At 40.7% G+C, this 18,815-nt stretch overlaps 1 protein-coding gene across 2 annotated transcripts in view; it reads left to right on the top strand.

Annotated features, from left to right (window-relative positions):
• The window catches only part of LOC115630785 (bone morphogenetic protein receptor type-1B), a 70,308-nt gene extending 51,733 nt beyond the window's left edge, over positions 1 to 18,575 (top strand). For both annotated transcript variants that reach the window (XM_030527440.1, XM_030527441.1), the window contains 2 exons: positions 16,212 to 16,399; positions 17,120 to 18,575. In XM_030527440.1, the coding sequence (XP_030383300.1) occupies positions 16,212 to 16,399; positions 17,120 to 18,424 (1,493 nt within the window). In that variant the 3' untranslated portion in view covers positions 18,425 to 18,575. The remainder of the gene's footprint in view (positions 1 to 16,211; positions 16,400 to 17,119) is intronic.
• Positions 18,576 to 18,815: the final 240 nt, after the last annotated feature.

Genomic DNA, 18,815 nt, shown 5'->3' with positions numbered 1-18,815 from the left:
ACATGTATGTGCATATGTAAATGCAGCTTCCTGCCAGACAAAACGAAAACGAAAACCACAGCAAAAGCAACTTCCATCAACTAACAATAACAACAAATTCCGCTTAATTTCGTTGACGATTAATCAAAATCAAATTCAAGTAACTCAGCAAGAAGGCCGAACTGAGCAGAGCAGAGCAGAGCTGAGTCCAAGCGCTTGGTTCAAGGCATGGACTGCAATCAGGAAGGAGTTGCTTGTGAGGAACATTCCCGGCTTTACGTAAATAGCTCTGAGAATGAAGATGGGGGGACAGGCACAAGAGGCGCTGAGGAATCTCTGGCCGACGTGCCGGGCACTGTCGTTGATGGATTTTGTGATAAATGGAGTGAAATTTGAGTGCATCTTTTTTTTGTTTTGTTTTTGTTTCTGTTGTACTTTTTGTCTTTTATTTTGCTCAGTGTTGACTGCTGATCGTATTTGTGGCTCTTGTTGTTGCTATTTGTCGACTTTAAATTCTTATGTTTATTTATTATTTTCGTTTATATTACGGCTTGGGCCATAATCCGCATAGTGCGCATCATTCACAGCTTACGAGTATATATTTTTACGATTATACTACAAATATACACACACACACACACGCGTACATATATATTTATATTTTTATATATGTTGCATGGTTATAAAACGATGCGGCACTATAAAAATTTTAATGCGCAGATATCAACGCTCATCTCTTTTATATTTTCCTGTACGTAGAAGCGTTTACGATTGAACTAGCTTAGCATTTGATTTATAAATGGCCGGCTACTCATATACAACATTTGTTTATTCCGAGTGCAGGCAGGGGTTTGCGTTAAATACATTTCGTTTCGAGATTAAAAATTGACGACAACCTTAATTCCTTTCATCCCACTTTTTACGCCGTTTCGAAGCTAGTCAGGGAACTAGTATTAGCAATGAATAATAGTTTTAATGCAGCTTTTAAGAGCTTAGTCTGAATAGCTCTGCCAATTCATCTGAATCTCTATTGTTTTAATCTCTATTGTATCTGGAACAGACAAACACAAATATGAAAGTGTTCTAACACAGTAAGTCATAAGTCCATCTATTGGGTGTTTCATCTTTATCTATCGTATTCTTTAGATTGGACCTATTAGGGAGTAATATGCTTCTATCTTACTTTGCTTGCAATACTTAGAATCTCCCGAATGTGCCCCAAACTTATATTATCGAGCTCCAACTTGATTTCACACCGATTTAGCCAAAATTAGAATTAATCTATCTTACTTTGAATTTAAAAAAGCACTTAATTTAACAAATTTAAATAAGTTTTCATTTGATTAGCTTTTAATCATTTTTGTTCAACAAATGACTTTTAAAGCTGCTTATAATGGATGACTTGAAAATCTTTATATAGAAAACTAACTGAACAGCAGACAAACTGAATGACAGGACCTCTTACTATTCTAAGTATGCAGTTGGAAGCATATGCTTAACAGCTACTGTTATGTCTGCTGTTAAAGACATTTCAATGAACAGTTGGTCACAAACCGTTGTCAGTTACAGGCGCATAAAACAGTGTTCAACACCGTCCCAGTCTCCTCATGTCTATCTCTCTCTCTCTCTCTCTCTCTCTATCTCTCTCTCTCTCTCTTTCTAGCAACGTTCCCCGTTTTACGTCTGTTAATTAGCAAAGCTCGTGCCTTTGCCAATTGCTGACGCATTCGTGCTTTCGGCCAAATTTCATAACTTGTATTTTGTTGTTGCTGCTATTGTTGTGCACCAGACGATAAATGGCTCACAGACTGCGCGGCGGCATGTTTATTAGATTGAAATAACAAAGGCAGCAACAACAACAACAACAATTACGACAACTGTTGCGTTTTCCCATTCGCGCGGTCCGCAGCTAGCCAGCCGGCCAAGCAGACAATGAGGCCCAATAGCAGCGCAAATTGGCACGTATTTTCTATATGCAGAGCACACACAAACCCAATATATTAGGTATATCAAAGTATATATCTATTTGCATATTTTTGGCGTTCGGCTGTATTGTTTTTAATGTTGCTGGCTGTTGCTATATTGAGGCTGTACACGTCATACTGCTGACCAGACCAGTCGCTGGGAAGCCTTAAAAGGCGATCCGCAGCCACCGCAGCACTAACGTGCGAAGAGTGCTTGCCTGTGACAAACATTTGATTCATCATCACAATGAGCAATAATGATTGTGTAGTCAATCAGTCTGTGTCGCTGCGGTTGTCCATTTGAAAGGAATTTCTATAGCAACTGGCAAGCAACACAATATAATGTTGCTGATGCACACCTTGGCAACATGTATCTAGCGGCAGCTGTTAACTGACTACCCATACATATTTCCTCTCCCACTCTCCCTCCCATTGCAAATCAAGCAGTTTACATAAATTCAATTGCCATTTTGACGCGGATGGCCAAACGAACAGGGAGATAAAGGGAGAGGGAGAGAGAGAGAGAGAAGAGCTGTGACAGCTGTGGCCACCCACGCTTGCATAAATTACATATTCGTATGCAAATGCAGCATAAGAGCGACAATTTTGCCGTTGCTCGTGGCTGTTGCTGATGTTGCCAAACAATAAAATGCTTAAATTTATGATTGACACATGCAAAGTGGCAGCATTGTGAACATAGACTGCCAGTGGACAGGGATACCAAAAGAGAGACAGAGAATGACATCCGCGACAGTTGGTTGTCAGCGGTGCTGGCCATATTTGGCCAGCTTCGATTTCCTCTCCTCTCCGACACTGCGCCCCACCTCACCCATTGAAACACAAAGAAAGCAGTGCAGAGTGGCAGAGAGGCCAGACTAATTAAAAATTGCATGGCTAATGCGCAGCATTTGGTGACCCCTTTCCGCCCCTTCCCTTCCGTGCCTCTGCGTCTGGATGTTGTGCCAAGTCAGTGGTGCATCCCATTCAGAGTCTAGCCACTCGAAATTCGTTGTCTAACAAATTGCAGCTGCCAGAATGGCAGACAATTTGACTTTATTTTTACCAAACGCACACAAACACACACACATGCACAACTATATTTGCATGGCTGTATTTGTGCGTACGCGTACATGTGTGTAAACGTTTTTATTTTTGGCCTAGCCATACAAAATAGCAAGCGGCATTTCTATGGCAGTGCATAAATTACAATTTTGAAACAGCTCCAACAAATCCAACAACACCAACAACAACAACTAGAAAATGAATAAAAACGCGCGTTTTTATGTTTATTATATTTGTGTTGTCTTGCGACAGCCACACAGACAACAACTAATTAGCACTGCCGTTGTTTTTATTCTAATTCGAAATATTCATTCAATTTGCTTTCCAACCTCCATCTAATAACATATTGTCTAGTTCGGCTACTGTAAGGTCTGGCAGGCAACAACAACCAAAAAAAAAAAACTTAAAACAAAACTTAAAAAAAACACACACAGAGCAACAACAAATACGACGCGGGCCGATAAACAATCTGAAATGTTGTGTCTTGGCCAATGCACATTGCCTTACTTTAAACAACATTTGGACGTAAATATATATACACAGATACTATATATACACTCGCATATATCTATATTTGTATACTCGTGTCTATTATGTCTATTGTTTTAGCATTTATCAGCGAGCAGAGCCTCGTGACTGCGATCAGTTTGTTTGATAAAAACAAAATAAAATGCAAAAACAAACTGTACAGTGAATGGAAAAGAAAGAGTCGTTTGTGACGATCCGTTGTTTGCCTGACCTTGCAAAGATATTATGGCTACGAGAATAAGAACTGCCATTTTTTTCTTGGGGGGAAAATGCATTTGTAATTTTAAATGAGCTAAACGAAATGTTTCAGGAAAAAAGGCGTGAAACACTTGCTTCTTGAAGTCTTGAAATTGTATATTTTAAACAGCTTTGGATTGCGAAAAAATGCAATGAAATTTATTAAATATTTTCCACAAGCTTTCAAAGTATTTTCAAAGGCAAAGCTGTCTAGTTTCTGCTGTTTATCTTTTATTCCTATTATTGTTTAGTAATTTACTCAAATTTGGTCAGCTTCTACGGAAATTGTTATTGTGAGAAACGAAAAAGTTGCAACTTGAATTCTAGCGTAAGAACGGAGTGTGGCTGCTAGTCTGACTAGAAGTGAGATTTTGTTGATTAAAGCGCGAGACACAATTTATTAGTCATTTCAATTTGCTTTTTAATTGAATGCTTGGTATTTTAATTGTTTTTATTTGTAATTAAACGCAACAAATTTGTGTCTGTAATCGGTTCGATAAATTGGTTTTGCAAATGCAATTGTTGATGTGTTTTTAATAAATTCATAGCTGGAGTGAGCGAAAAATTCCACTTATAAGATAATATCTGTAATATATTTTTGCTCATAGCATCTACTTGCTTGTGGTATTTTGCTAATTATCTGTGTTTCTCTATAATTTTGTTCATTCCAGGTAAGTTCGATGCCGTCACACAGCATTGGGAGGGAACTTTAGGCGAAAAAAAACCCGCACTGAGTAAGCTTCGCGCGTTTTTAAACGCTCCGCCCGAGTTGCCACATTTGCTGGCCATTTTTTGTAACATGTAATAAAAAAGCAATGAAAATAATTATTTTCGATTGCAATTAAAAATCATTAAGCCAAATCAGCGCCGCTCGCCCTGCACTCTGCCGTTTGGCTCTAATTAAGGTTGATTGTGTTGATTTGGAGACGATGGAAAAAATGCAAATTGCGAATGGCAGGCAGGCTGGCAATAGTTGCAATTGTTTTTAATTATTGTGTACAAATGTGTATGTGTCTCTCTGAGTGTGTCTTCGTAACCATTTGTGGACATTTTTCCTAGCATTCATTCATGATTTCTACGTGGAGGATGCACGAAAATAGTCGCTGGAAATGAACCAACCAAAGAAATACTTAGCTATCTATGTACATGTGTGTATAAAATATATTAATTATAGCCATTTATGAGGAAAACCATTTAAAAGTTGTCATGCCCAAGCGTGGGGCAAAACAACAGCAACAACAACAACCACTAGGTGGCTATAAACTGGTCAACGAAACCCGTTTGCCTTCAACGGTTAGCCACACCATCATCGTCGCCAGCAACATAATCATCGCGGTGTTTTTTTTGGTTAGGAAAACAAATGATATTTTGCTTGCCTCTTACAAGATAGTTCAGTTGCTGTTGCTGTTTCAGCCATAATGCTAATGCCGCCACACATTTGAGCCGGCCAAGTAAGCACGTGCAAGGTGTTAAGCTCAGTATATCGAGGAATGCTTTGTTTCTGTACTGAGTGCGCGTTTTGCTTGAACTCCACTTAACTCGGCTGCTTTGCTTTTCGTTATCGGCTTTTTGCAATTTTAATTAAAAATAATTATGTAAATGCGCAGCAACAGGCACACATCGCTTCCTCCCATACGAGTATACGACCACTCAACGTAATTTTGGAATATTACTTTTATTGTTATATATATTTCATATGTGTGTGTGTGTATGTGTATGTGTGTGGTTTCTTTATCGCAATTTTCTTTATGATGCGACTAATTAAAACGTTAAACTTGTCGCTTCAATTTGCATGGCAAGCAGCCACGGAGCGTAGAAAAAATTAATTATTATTGATTTACTGGGCGTATACTTGATTTATTTTGCAGTGCTGAAATAAAAAGCAGAGGGCGTATTTATTTATTGCCAGCCACAAATGGACAACTACACACAACCCACACACACACGCACACACACCCACACCCACACATTCATAAATATACAAACGCTGCTGATGTCTTTATTGCAATGCTGCCGGCAGCATGATGCCAAGCCTAAAATGTTGCACAACCCTAAAATGTTGCAGAGCATTTAGTGACTATGCAAATAGAGAGACACTGTTAAAAACTATAAATATTATTGCTTTTAATAATGCACATGTTGGTTGAATTTAGAAGAAAATTTGTCGAAGTTCGGGTTAGTTATTTTTTCAACTTCAATCTTTTAAATCATATTCTTAATATTCTGATCATCCCGCCGGTTCTATCGTACTCTTTCTGTTTGATGTCAAGTGTCGTCTTCGCATTGAATTTTTAAAATTTCCTGTCCGATTGATAACAACTGAGTATAATGAACATCTCTTTTGCGAACGAATTTACCGTCCAACTGTAACTTTCCAACCAAATCTGCTCTTCTGACCGCCTCTCTGTCTGACTGCATTTTAAAAAGGGCTAAGTCCACATTAACCAAACATTTCTAGTCTCGAAGCAACATGGAAGTATTTGGATTTTGAGCGCCGCACTTTGTAATGCCAGGCTTTGTTGAACCCCAACAACATGTGAAAGACCTCTTATTATCTCAGGTCGGCACAAATCACTTTTGCAACGCAACCAAGACATTCCAAATAAAAATGAATAATTAATTTTCAAAATGTATATATTTCCAAGCACGGTTTTAGCTTCGATATAAGATTGTCGCGAGCGGTTCGATTTTAGAAACGTTCGTACTTATCATTGTTTTTATTGATGCCGTTGGACACGGAATCTGAGGCTTACGTACGAGTACATATGTACTGTATGTTTGTTTATACATACGTCATTCATTCATATGCACACACACACACACATACACATATAGCTAGGAGATATACTTTACCACCACTACCGCTAATTTATGCGTCGCGCTATGTTCTGAATTATAAACAGTTTCCTATGAACGCGCGGGCTTGTTCTCCGCTTGATCGGCGGATCGACAAACCTGGCCTGGTCACATGTCGTGGCTGTTGTGGTTGTTGTTGTTGTTATTGGGGTTTCTGCTGCTGGTACCTTACCTATGTTGTGTTGGCCCGATCGGCTTAAAGCCAAACGGGAAATCGAACTTAGAGCTTGTGAATTGCTTTTGAACCCGGATGTGTTTTAATTCTAATACGAATCTCACAAGCGCATCAGATTATGCAGATTACACATATGTATGATGTGTGTGTGTGTGTGTGTGTGTGTGCCTGGGCGCAATTTATGGTGGGAGCAGCAAAAACCAGCTCAGGCCAATTATACAATGTATAGAAATCCCAAAAAAGTCAAGACACAAAACGTTACAAGCCGCAATTTGTAGGCTGCCAATAAGTCGTTTATCAGCGACCATCGAAGCTGAAGCTGGCTCTGAAGCTCTGAGCTGGCCTGAACTCAACTGAAGTGCTGTGGGTGTTGTTTGTCTTGTTGTTATTGTTGTTGTTGTCATTGATTTGCATTTGAAATGAGTTTTTTCAACTTTTGCTTTGGGGTCTGCTTACTTTTTTCTTTCTTACTTTTTCTTACGAAAAATGAAATTTGCATTTATCTGTTGTTGTTGTTGTTGCTGCTGTTGTTACTGTTATTGTTGCTGTTGCGCGTGGCCCGTTGAGGCCATGTGGTATTTCCCTTTGCCGCACAGCATCCAGCTTTGGGCCTTCAGAACAACCCACGCATCTTCGAGCACAACCGCACCACAACAACAAACAACAATCAACAAACAACAAAAACGCGACAATTTGTAGGAGAGAGATTTGTTGCTTGTTTTTATGCAAAAGCCGCAAAACGTTTGCCTACTGCGGTGGCACATCTTTTCTGCTTTTATGTGTTAGTTTTCGTCTTCGTTTTTCGTTTTTTTAAATTGCCCAACTCTAGAGATCTGCCCACGGCGCGTTTTTTATCGCCTGGAAACCGCCTGGGCGTTTTGATTTAATTAAAAATATGCGACACTTAATTAAAACGCATGCAGACACTTTAAGACATTTTGGGCACTGAGTGGGGTAGCGGCTAGAGGGTGGTTGGCTGGTGAGGCTGGGGCTGAGGCTGAGGCTGTTGCAAGCGGCAAGTGGCAAGTGCGAGAGTATATTTTATTCAGAATTTTGACAGCATTTTGATTAAGAGGCTGCATTAAATAAACGCGCCTCAGTCGGCAACCACAACGACAACGACGACGACGACAACGCCCACAATGAACATTTTTGTCTTGTTTCGAATGCTATGGTAAATACATAACTGGTTGTCAAGTTACATGCAAACACATATACATACATATATAGTATATATATACATATATACTTGTACAAAGAAAACCCCATTCATGCAACATGTTTGCATTATTCGTTCATATATTTGCTGTTGTTGTTGAATATGACACGGTACCGAGAAGTCAATTAAACGCTTGTTAAATGCATTTATGCAAATTGCACGGCATTTTAAATAACAATGGCAAGCTGTGATTAATTAAGCATAGTTTCTCTGTTTAAAAAATGTAAATAGTTAAAAGCAAATAAACTAGAGGAGCCCTAGGTGTTAACATCATGTTGCCCAACAGGAGTCTAGCTATGTTGCCAGCAAACAAACTTTTTCAACACTAGTTGTTCTTTAAAATACAATTTAACAGTCCTTAATGTGCAGTTCACATTCAAGCAGTTTTGGCAACATTTTAATTTCTACTTTGGTTTCATTTTCAAGTACAGTCGTAGTTTAAAGAATACGGCTTGGTCCCTTAATTTCATTCTTATATTATTTCTTATATTCGATTAATTTTATTCTTCCATTGTAAATGTAAATGCAGGCCTTTCAGTCAGCAAGTCAGCTTTCGGAGGTGTAGCATGTTGTTCAACAGCATCAGCCTGCTAGTCGCCTGTTAAGTGTGTCGCATGTGCGGTTTTTTCGGCTTTGCGGCATCGAGCTTAGAATTACAGACTCACACACACACACACACAGACATGTACATGTTGTAATACAATGCAGTCTACCACTGATGTTGTTGTTGTTGCTGTTCTTGCAATCACTTGGCCAGGCAATTAACAGACTTGTTGTTGTGTTTGTCTCTGCACGAATGCTTGTGTATTAGTTTTTGTCTTTTGCATGTAAATAATGGAATGAAAAATACCAGAAAGAAAAAATGTGCATAACCTGTTTGAATGCCGAATGCTAGAGCACAAAGTGTTAATTTATAAAATATGCATAAATACATGTGTACAGCGGAGCTAAGAGTGCGACTATTTATAAGATTTGTTCTCCAAATGGATGTGTGGGCGTGCGCGCGTCGCTTTGTCTGCTCTAATGGATTGAAATGGAATCGAATCGAATCGAATAGATCGATGGACGGTTTGTTGAGCCTCTGGTTTTATGTTTAATCAACAGCCGTCATTTGCCATAAATTGAACACTTTAGAGATTCTAATGGTGGTCGCAAATACCATATTTCTCTAGCTTCGTAAAACGTTTCGTCCATTTTGGTGCCGTGCCGTGCCGCTCGGCTGGCGATAATTTAAATGCGCAAACATGGTGATAAAATTTGGCAGCTGCTGCCATCACAACAACAACTGTTTGGTATCTACTGTGGATATTTTCAAGATAAATATAGTATACATACCAATCCATGCATATATAGTCGCAGTCACAAAAAAGTGAAACATGCTGCTCTCAAAATAAATCAAAAAGTCAGATTTTAGCTCTCGACGCCAATGACGGGGGCGATTTACGATCTTTAGATTTTGGCCCGAATTTCGTTTTTTGTTTTTGGCCAGCTATGAAAATGTCTGCAAGAAATAACTAAAAAAAAACAGCTCAAATGAAAAGCCATGCGCCTATAATAAACAGAAAAAATTGAGCCAATTCATTAAAACTGACAGAAATTATAATAAAAAACAAAAATCAAAAACACACAAACGCCCACTTTACAACAACAGCAAAAAAATAAGTTAATAAAAACAGATATGAGTGCGCAGCAGCCGTCAATCCTACATTAAACAATGAAATTCCTCAATAAAAAGCTACGTTATTATATAAAATACACAAAACAAGTCATGAAAAGCGACGCCCACCACCAAAATACAAAATCAAACGAGATGTGATATAAACTATTTTCGATTTCAATCCGAATATCTCGCCACAAATGGTCGACTGAACCAGAGCTGATTGTACTTTATTTGAAGATGTTGGGAATCCTCCATTAGCCTTTATCATAACGAAACATATGTATATAAAGATGTTCTGTTCGTCATTCCATAATGAAACGTTGTAACTGAAGGAATTGATTTTATGTGTAGCTATATGGCTATATTTCATAAGAAGACAACTATTTGTTCATAAGTTCTTCAATGCATCTGTGAATCTTCATTTTGCTCATTGTAGGCTTCATTCTTCCATTCTGGATCTTTTCTTCGCACATTTTATGACATTGTAAATCCTTTCAGAAAGTGTTGTTCAACACTATTATACTATTCCAACACTAATAGATCTTTTTAAAATACCATACGCCCTAGAAAACAATCACTTTTTTATTGAAACGGAATCGAAACTGTAAAACTTAACAGAAATGAACATTAAACTTGGATGAGTCGTCCAGCCCCGTGTCGCTAAGCCCTTAGCTTGCACGTCACACACACACACACTCACACACACACACAGTAGGTGGGCCGGGGCGATGGAGGCGGTACCATCATGTGGGACGGGGCCAGCTGCTGTTGATGAGCTCACACGGCCGGCCGTTCTGACGTCACGACGTCAGCGGTCAGTTGCAAACAAAAGCAACATTTGTGTGTATTTTGCGTGTCTGAGCACATGACTGGCCCGGCCTGGCCCGCCTGCTTGTCTGCTTGTGTGCCTCGCAGACGTACGTACATTATTTATACATATGTATATCTGTACAGTACAGATATCTGTTTATTCATATACTATATACATATGTACGTATAAACATATTTGCAATTTGGCAAACGTATCTAAATAGCAACCGAACGGAAGTAGCTGGCATGCCGAGCATTTCGCTGGAGTCCAATGGGTGGCTGTGTATGTGTTGTTGTTGTTGTTGGTGTCGCCGTTGGGTGCGATAGTATTTTTAGATCTAGGCGTGCAACTGTAGTCGCAAGCATGTGAAGCAGTGTTTACACCACACGACAGTCATTCAGTCACTCAGTCAGTCAGTCAGTCAGCCGGGCAGGCAGTCAGTCAGTCAGCCCACGCCTTACACTCTGCAAATACACACTTACGAGAATATACTCGTAGATACGTACATTTGTATGCATGTGTTGGTTGGGAGAGATGATAAACGGCTAATGTGTGTTAGTCCCGTCTCAGCTCACCTCACCGCGGCTCGCCTCGCCTCATCTAGCGTTGATTTGTTGCAAACTGCACCCAAAATTGTGGCACGATGCTTACCGCGTTGGCAGCGGAAATTGTCAGCCTGAAACATGTCATAAGAGAGCATCAAGCAACATATATGTACAAGCAAAAAAGTTTGAATCTTCCAGAAGTTACAATTGTTCTAAATCATATTTGCAGGGAAAGTAGTCGGCTGGCTGCAGAGCACAAACAAATTCAAGCAGTGTACGAACAAATTCAAGCAGTGCAAACTTTAAACAGTTACTTTTTTAAAATGTCTCTCATTTTAACAGTGCTGGGCGGAGCTGTAGAAGTAGAAGGAAGCTAATTATTTTTATTTCCAATACACATACATACATACATACATACATATGTACATAGTAAGTATGTGCTTGGCTCGTCACAAGCGTAGTCGTGGCAGATATCTAAGTGTTTCCTTTTAATTGTAAGCTCATTTAACTAATAAAACAGACTTGCTTTTCTATTTCTACCTTGCCTATTTGTCGGCTGTAAAATTTAACGCATTAAAGTTTAAAGTGGCAGCGGAAACTGATCGCCCCTCATCCTTCCTCCTTCTCTCTCTCTCTCTCTCTCCGTCTCTCCGTCTCTCTCTTTCTTTGCGATAGTAGGGTCGGTTGAAAGCGCTTTTTAACAGTTTCAAATAAAATTTGTTGTTTAGTGCAAGGCACATGCATAAATGCTGGCAGGCAGACGGACAGACAGTGGGACGGACAAACATACAAGCATGTGAGCCATCATTTGCTTTGCTTTGTTCTGTTATGTTTTGTTCTTTGTTGCCTGTTTTTTGTTGTTTTTTTCGGCTTTTGATGGGCAAACGAACGCGTGCAGTTGGCGCCAAGCTGGAGCCGCCAAGAGGCCCAACAATTTTTGATTTCGAAGCGCAACGTCGTCGCCTTCTCCGTCGACTCTACTGTTATGGCTGACTAAACTGGCTAAAAAGTTGCCCGCCACTGCCCTGCCGTCTTGTCTTCAGAATTTCATTTATGTTCATTTTTTCCATCTCTCTGTGGTTGTGGTTGTTGCTCTTGTTGTTATTTTTGATTTCGTGCAACCATTTTTTGTCTTGGCATATGAAAGCTAAAAAATTCATAATTTGTCTGCTTTGTAGCTACTGTGCTACGTTCTCGTCTCTTGTCTCGCATCTTGTCGCCAGCTTCTTGGCCAACAGGTATTTTTGGCTAAAATTAAAATGAAAAGAAACAAAGGCTTTTTAATTTAGCAGCATATTTCAAGATTTTATGCATTTAATTTGTTGATAGGAATCTCAAATAAATGAATTTTAAACACATTGTCGTCATTGTAAGCGAGTATAGTCACGTTTTGCATACAAAAGGCCAAAAGGAGACAAAAAACCGGAGATATACGCAACGCGATATAAACCGCCAGAGAATCGCGCGCGACAGCAACAACAAGCACAGTCGTCGTCGGCAGCTGTCATTGCAATTATATTGTAATTAAATTATTATCTAGCTCGTGCACAATACGCTCAGAGCTGTACTTGTAGCCTGGGCGCTGGGTGGGCGTGGCACGCCTCGAAATGCAAACAACATCCGCCAATTTGTTGATTTGCAGCTTTTGTTGTTGTTATGGCTGTTGCTGTTGTTGTTGTTGTTGTGGCAGGCGTTCGCGCAATTAAACATGATTTGATTGTTTTTTATGTTGTTGTTGTTCTTGTTATTTTGTCATTACGAATGTAGCTCAAAGCTTTAGCTGAAAGAATGCGAGTATCTGTATCTATCCGTGTGCATGTATCCATGAACTGCAAATATGTACATAGTTGTCAAATGTCGCTCGGCAATTGGCGGCATATTTTGCCGTTTTTGTCAGCCTTGAAACAATACTAAATAAGCCACATGCTATGTGTTATGTTGTTTAGTGATAGGTATCGGAAAAAAAACTAGCTAAAATAAAGCTTTGTATAGCTTTCAATTTGCAATTAGATGTTAGGAATAATGTAAATGTGAGCAAATTTAACGAAAAAGGAACCACTGAAATGCTTTAAAAATCTAGGACAGTTAAGAAGTCGTGCCATATGCCTCTCCCACAACCCACAATTCAGAAGTGTCGAAGATTAAGGATTTTGGTTTCCTAAAACTATCGAATATCAAAATATTAGCTTCAAAAATGACTAACATTGCAATGAGTTGAAGATGCAACGCAACCAGAAAGGGTTGGTATTAGACTATATACATATATACATACATACATATTACAAGTAAAACAAGTAATACAAGAGTTTTTGGATAGGCATTTAATAATTATATCTATAGTAAAATACTGGAGGGAGATCGTTTCAAAATTAGAAAACTTCGCATAAATAATTAAAGGAAATGAAATTAATTTTCAAATTGCAACATATATGTAATATGGCGAATAGCAATATCCTTATAAATATCGTTTTGGTACCATTGTAAACTCGCAAATGATTGGATTTATTGATATAGGTATAATCAATCCTTGAATAAACTGTTAACGGGAATACCATACGATGTCTTCAAATAGAGCTGACCTCTGCTTCATTCCAGCTCATCAGTTAGCTTTTTTGCTTCGTATGCTAGCCTTTCTACAACTGAACTATCCACTTATTTAGCAAACTTTGTAAATATATATTCGTATTGTACTTACGTTTGTATGTATGTGCCCCATTCCTCATGCCCCATTCACACTATACGAGTATGTATGACACATATCCGCCTTTGTAAATCACAATTGTAATTGCAATTGCTGAGACATGCATTTAATGCCGTATAAATAGGCGCATAAAAGCGTCCAACGTGCAAATAAAAATGTCTAAAAATATGGCTTAAATGTGTATAAACCAATGGCAGTGTGTGTGTGTGTTGTCGGCGGTCCTCTCTGGCCTGCAAAAACAAATCAGCTCGCTTCTCGAACTATAAAAATGATTGCAATGCATTTTCTGCAGACGTTTAAAAGTCGTTTTATGAATGAAACAACAACGACAGCAGCAGCAGCAATAGCAACAACAACAACAACAACAAACACATGCAACCAACTGGCTGTGGAAAAACGTAAAGCGCTTGTAATTAAATGAGAGCGCAGCGTCTGCTGCCGCTGCCTCTGCTGCTGCTGCTGCTCTGTCGCTGCTCTGCTGCTGTGGCAGGGCTGTGGGCGGGCGGCCGTGCGCTTGTACGAGTGTGGCCAGCCATGGGAACACACAACTCACTCAAGCGAGCAGCAAACACACGTAATGCAAATACTACACACACACACACACACATGCATACATACACAAACATACACCTATGTATGCAGGAGTGTGTATTTGTAAGGCACTTCTGTGCAGTTTTATTTGCTCATGAGTATCAGTTGGAGAGGAGGAGGAGGAGGAGGAGGAGGGGAAGAGGAAAAAACAGTGCGTCCATAAAACTTAACGCCCACAACAACAACAGCAACGACAACAACTAATACAAATGTACCGTTAACCAGTGCGCATAAATTGCCATTTTATTGGTCTAACAAGCCACCGATAGACGCACTTGACCAGCCGCCACGCTTTTTGGAGCTACCGTGTTGAGAAGCCGCTTGTAATTAGTTGGAGTGCGCACAAACAGAGCTGCAGGCTCTAGCGCGCTTTTCCCGTCAGATTTGGCTGAAAAAGCTGCTTTCCGAATTATTAATAATTATAAATATTATATTTGAAAAAACTGAAGTTTTTCTAACCTTGCTGAACTAGACTTAAAGCAATACATTGAATGCTTGACAATAGGCAATGCTGACTGAAAGCCAAGGATTGCTTCTTCATTTCCGTTAGCATACCACCAACCCGAAATTTAATCTTAATGCTTGAAGGGGGACCCATTTATAACACCCCTATACATACTTTTAAATAATCTTATGAACATTTGTTAATGAAATTAATCTACAAGGGCCTTCCTAAAGTAAAAAGGACTTTTCGAACATGGCAGTTTCTGTGACAAATGTAACCAACCAACCTTTTGCTTCACTCTATTTGAGTTATTTTTTAAATTGCCAAATTTTTAACTGAACCGTGGGGATATAAATGTAGAAAATTCATTGAAATTAATAAAACTTTTACCTTTTTGAAATAATGAATTTCCCCATGAAGGGAAAGCATTATGAACTTAGCCTGGTTAGATACGCTTTTACTGTATGGAACTCGAAAAAAATTAATTCGAATAAAATAAATTGATTTTTCCTAAATTATTGTTTTCCGTTCATTAATGTCCCTATTTGCAAATAAAGAGCAACTTCAATTGTTTCTAATAAAGTCGGAATGTCAATAAATTTGTCAACAGAAATGAAAATAAAAAGTAAATCGAAGCTAAAAATAGGAATTAACGTCTATTTTCAACAGCAAGAATTTTCGCATTAGAAGCTAAGTAGCTAGGCATAATCCATTATTTTAGAATGCCGGAAACAATTAAATATCTAGATCAAATTATTATAAATGCATTTTCGTATCTGAATTACAAATCTTGAAGTTGTATATAATTTGAAGCTGGCAACACTGTTCAGTGCGCCCCACAACTGAGCCAATGAGCAAGTGAGCTACCGTGCGGTTGCTAACTGGTGTGTAACTTGTAGACTTGCGGCGACCTGAATCAATTGCGCGATATACCGTTGCAGATATGAGGCAGCCAGCCTCAAACTCGAGGCACGCGGCACGAGACACGAGACAGCCAGTAGTCGGGAGTCGGTTGCCGGCAGTTGGTGGCAGGCGGCCCACTTCATGCTTAAACGCATTTCATGCAACAGCGCGTTGCTTTTTCGTTCAGCATTAAGTGGCTGCGGCATTTGGTGGCTCAGTGGCCGACTGTCGCTTAATTACAATGTTTAGCTAATTAAAATGCTGACAGCAAAATGTTTGCTTCCTCTACGCTCCTCTGCGCGAGCATGGCCATAAGGCGCAGCTTAGTGGCTTATATCGCGCTCCGAGGTGTTGCCAAGTGTCATTTGTTTTGATCGCTGGTGTCAGTTGAATCGCTCTCACATTTTGTTATTGCAACACTCGCATTCCCGTTCGCATTCGGTTGCCGAAATGGCGCCCGCGCCTGCAACCCAATGAAATCTGAGGCCAAGCAAAACACTAATCCCCCCTCCCCCACCCTAATCTCTACTTGCAGCGCGCACGCTCTCCTGCTACTGCGACGGCAGCTGTCCAGATAATGTTGTGAATGGAACTTGCGAGACGCGACCGGGCGGCAGCTGTTTCAGCGCCGTGGAGGAGGTCTACGATGAGACCACGGGCACCTACGAGGAGGAGCGCACCTATGGCTGCATGCCACCGGAGGAAAACGGCGGTCTCTTGATGGTAAGCACTGCGAACTTTAAAGCTGCCCCAAACTCATAGCAGAAACTAAATAAGCGCAGTTCAGCGATAATTAATTAGAGTTGATTAAATAAAATAGAAACGAATATTAAATATATTTTTAAGTAAGTCTTGATCGTCTTTGAAATATACAAGTATAATGAAATTTTATGGAATATAGCCATGTTTATGATTCCTGCAATATAGATACATACACAGGTCAAAATATTAAATCGCCCACTTTTAAAGGAGGAAAGTTTGCTTCATAGAGTATAGTACCAAATAGATCATTGAATGCATCCTGTATATTTAATCTTTGAAATTTCTGTGCAAATGGACGGTTTAAAATGTTAGCTGTGTATATATAATTAGATTGAAACCCAAGTCCATGCCAACATAGGTTATTATATATAGAGGTAGAGAAGATTAGTAAAAGAGATTATGGAGAGGGTTAAAGAACCCCTATTTCTATTAGGAGCTTGCTTGCACTTTTTCTTTTCTAATCAGACAATCATATCAAGAGAACTGTTTAGCTACAAATGAATTGTTCTCTCTGATAATAATATTAGAGCTTTTGTCAGCTTCAGCCCAGAAGATCCCTATTCGTAGGGAAATAGATAAGATTCTTAGGAATACAGAAAACAGAGTCGTGGGTTTGGGACTGCAGCCTACTTCCTACTTGACTGAGAGAGTCGTGGCTAACATTTCCTTCTCTCCTTGCAGTGCAAAGTGGCCGCTATGCCCCACATTCATGGCAAGAACATCGTTTGCTGCGATGGTGGCGACTTCTGCAATCGTGATTTGCATCCCGCCTACATGCCCAAGATCACAACGCCCGCGCCCGAGCTGCCAGTCAGCGAGTCCGTGCACACCCTGGTGCTGTTCGCTGCCCTCATCATCTCGCTGTCAGTGTTTATTGTGGTCCTGTCCCTTATATGCGTGACGTGTCGACGGCGCGAGAAGCTGCGCAAGCAGCCGCGTCTCATCAACTCGATGTGCAACTCGCAGCTCTCGCCACTCTCGCAGCTGGTGGAGCAAAGCTCGGGCTCGGGATCGGGACTGCCTCTGCTCGTGCAACGGACAATCGCCAAGCAAATTCAGATGGTGAGACTGGTGGGCAAGGGACGGTACGGCGAGGTGTGGCTGGCACAATGGCGCGACGAGAAGGTGGCTGTTAAGACCTTCTTCACCACCGAGGAGGCCTCCTGGTTCCGCGAGACCGAAATCTATCAGACAGTGCTGATGCGGCACGAGAACATTTTGGGATTCATTGCCGCGGACATCAAGGGAAATGGCAGCTGGACACAGATGCTGCTCATCACCGACTACCACGAGATAGGCAGTCTGCACGACCATCTCTCGACCTCTGTCATTACGCCACAAAAGCTGCAGCTGCTCGCCTACTCCCTGGCCTCAGGCCTGGCCCACTTGCACGACGAGATCTTCGGCACCCCAGGAAAACCGGCCATCGCACATCGAGACATCAAGAGCAAGAACATACTGGTCAAGCGGAACGGACAGTGCGCCATTGCCGATTTCGGACTGGCCGTCAAGTACATTTCGGAGCTGGACGAGATTCACATTGCGCAGAATACGCGCGTTGGCACACGCCGCTACATGGCGCCAGAGGTGCTTAGCCAGGCCCTGAATCCGCAGCAGTTTGAGGAGTTCAAGCGCGCCGATATGTACTCGGTGGGCCTGGTGTTCTGGGAGATGGCGCGCCGTTGCTACACGCCGATCGCGGGCACCAAGACAACCACCTGCGAGGACTATGCGCTGCCCTACCACGATGTGGTGCCCTCGGATCCCACCTTCGAGGACATGCACGCGGTGGTGTGTGTCAAGGGCTTCCGACCACCGATCCCAGCGCGCTGGCAAGAGGACGATGTGCTTGCCACCATCGCCAAGATCATGCAGGAGTGCTGGCATCCGAATCCCACGGTGCGGCTGACGGCACTGCGCGTTAAGAAGACACTCGGGCGGCTCGAGTCGGACTGCCTCATCGACGTGCCCATGAAGATCGTCTAAGCCCTAGCCTAAGCCCAACCCTGTTCGTACTACTTGTAGTTTAAGTAAGAATCGTTTCATTTTCGTTCTAGGTTTGACCTAAGTTGCATTTACGAGTCCTGTCTTCACTCCTGAGCCTATTATTATTATTATTTTGTTTCACATCCGCCAATTAACTTGATTCCTCTATAGTCTAAAGTCTATAACTACGGCTAAAGCCCATTTGTGAATGAGAGGTCTAATGTTCGTTTTGTTTTTGAATTTGATTTTGAGTTGGTTTTGATTTTGATTTTGGTAAGGAGCTGCTTATACAAGTAGGTGCCTTCTCCTTCGTAGTAATGTAGAGTAAGTTAAGCGCCGCACTGATTGTAAGTTATAGGCTATAACTACCATTAAGGTATGATCCGTATTT

The sequence above is a fragment of the Scaptodrosophila lebanonensis genome, unplaced genomic scaffold (genome assembly GCF_003285725.1).
Source record: "Scaptodrosophila lebanonensis strain 11010-0011.00,11010-0021.00 unplaced genomic scaffold, SlebRS2 tig00001410-arrow-pilon, whole genome shotgun sequence".
Classification (NCBI taxonomy): Eukaryota; Metazoa; Arthropoda; class Insecta; order Diptera; family Drosophilidae; genus Scaptodrosophila; species Scaptodrosophila lebanonensis.
This window is presented reverse-complemented; position numbering and strand designations above follow the sequence as displayed.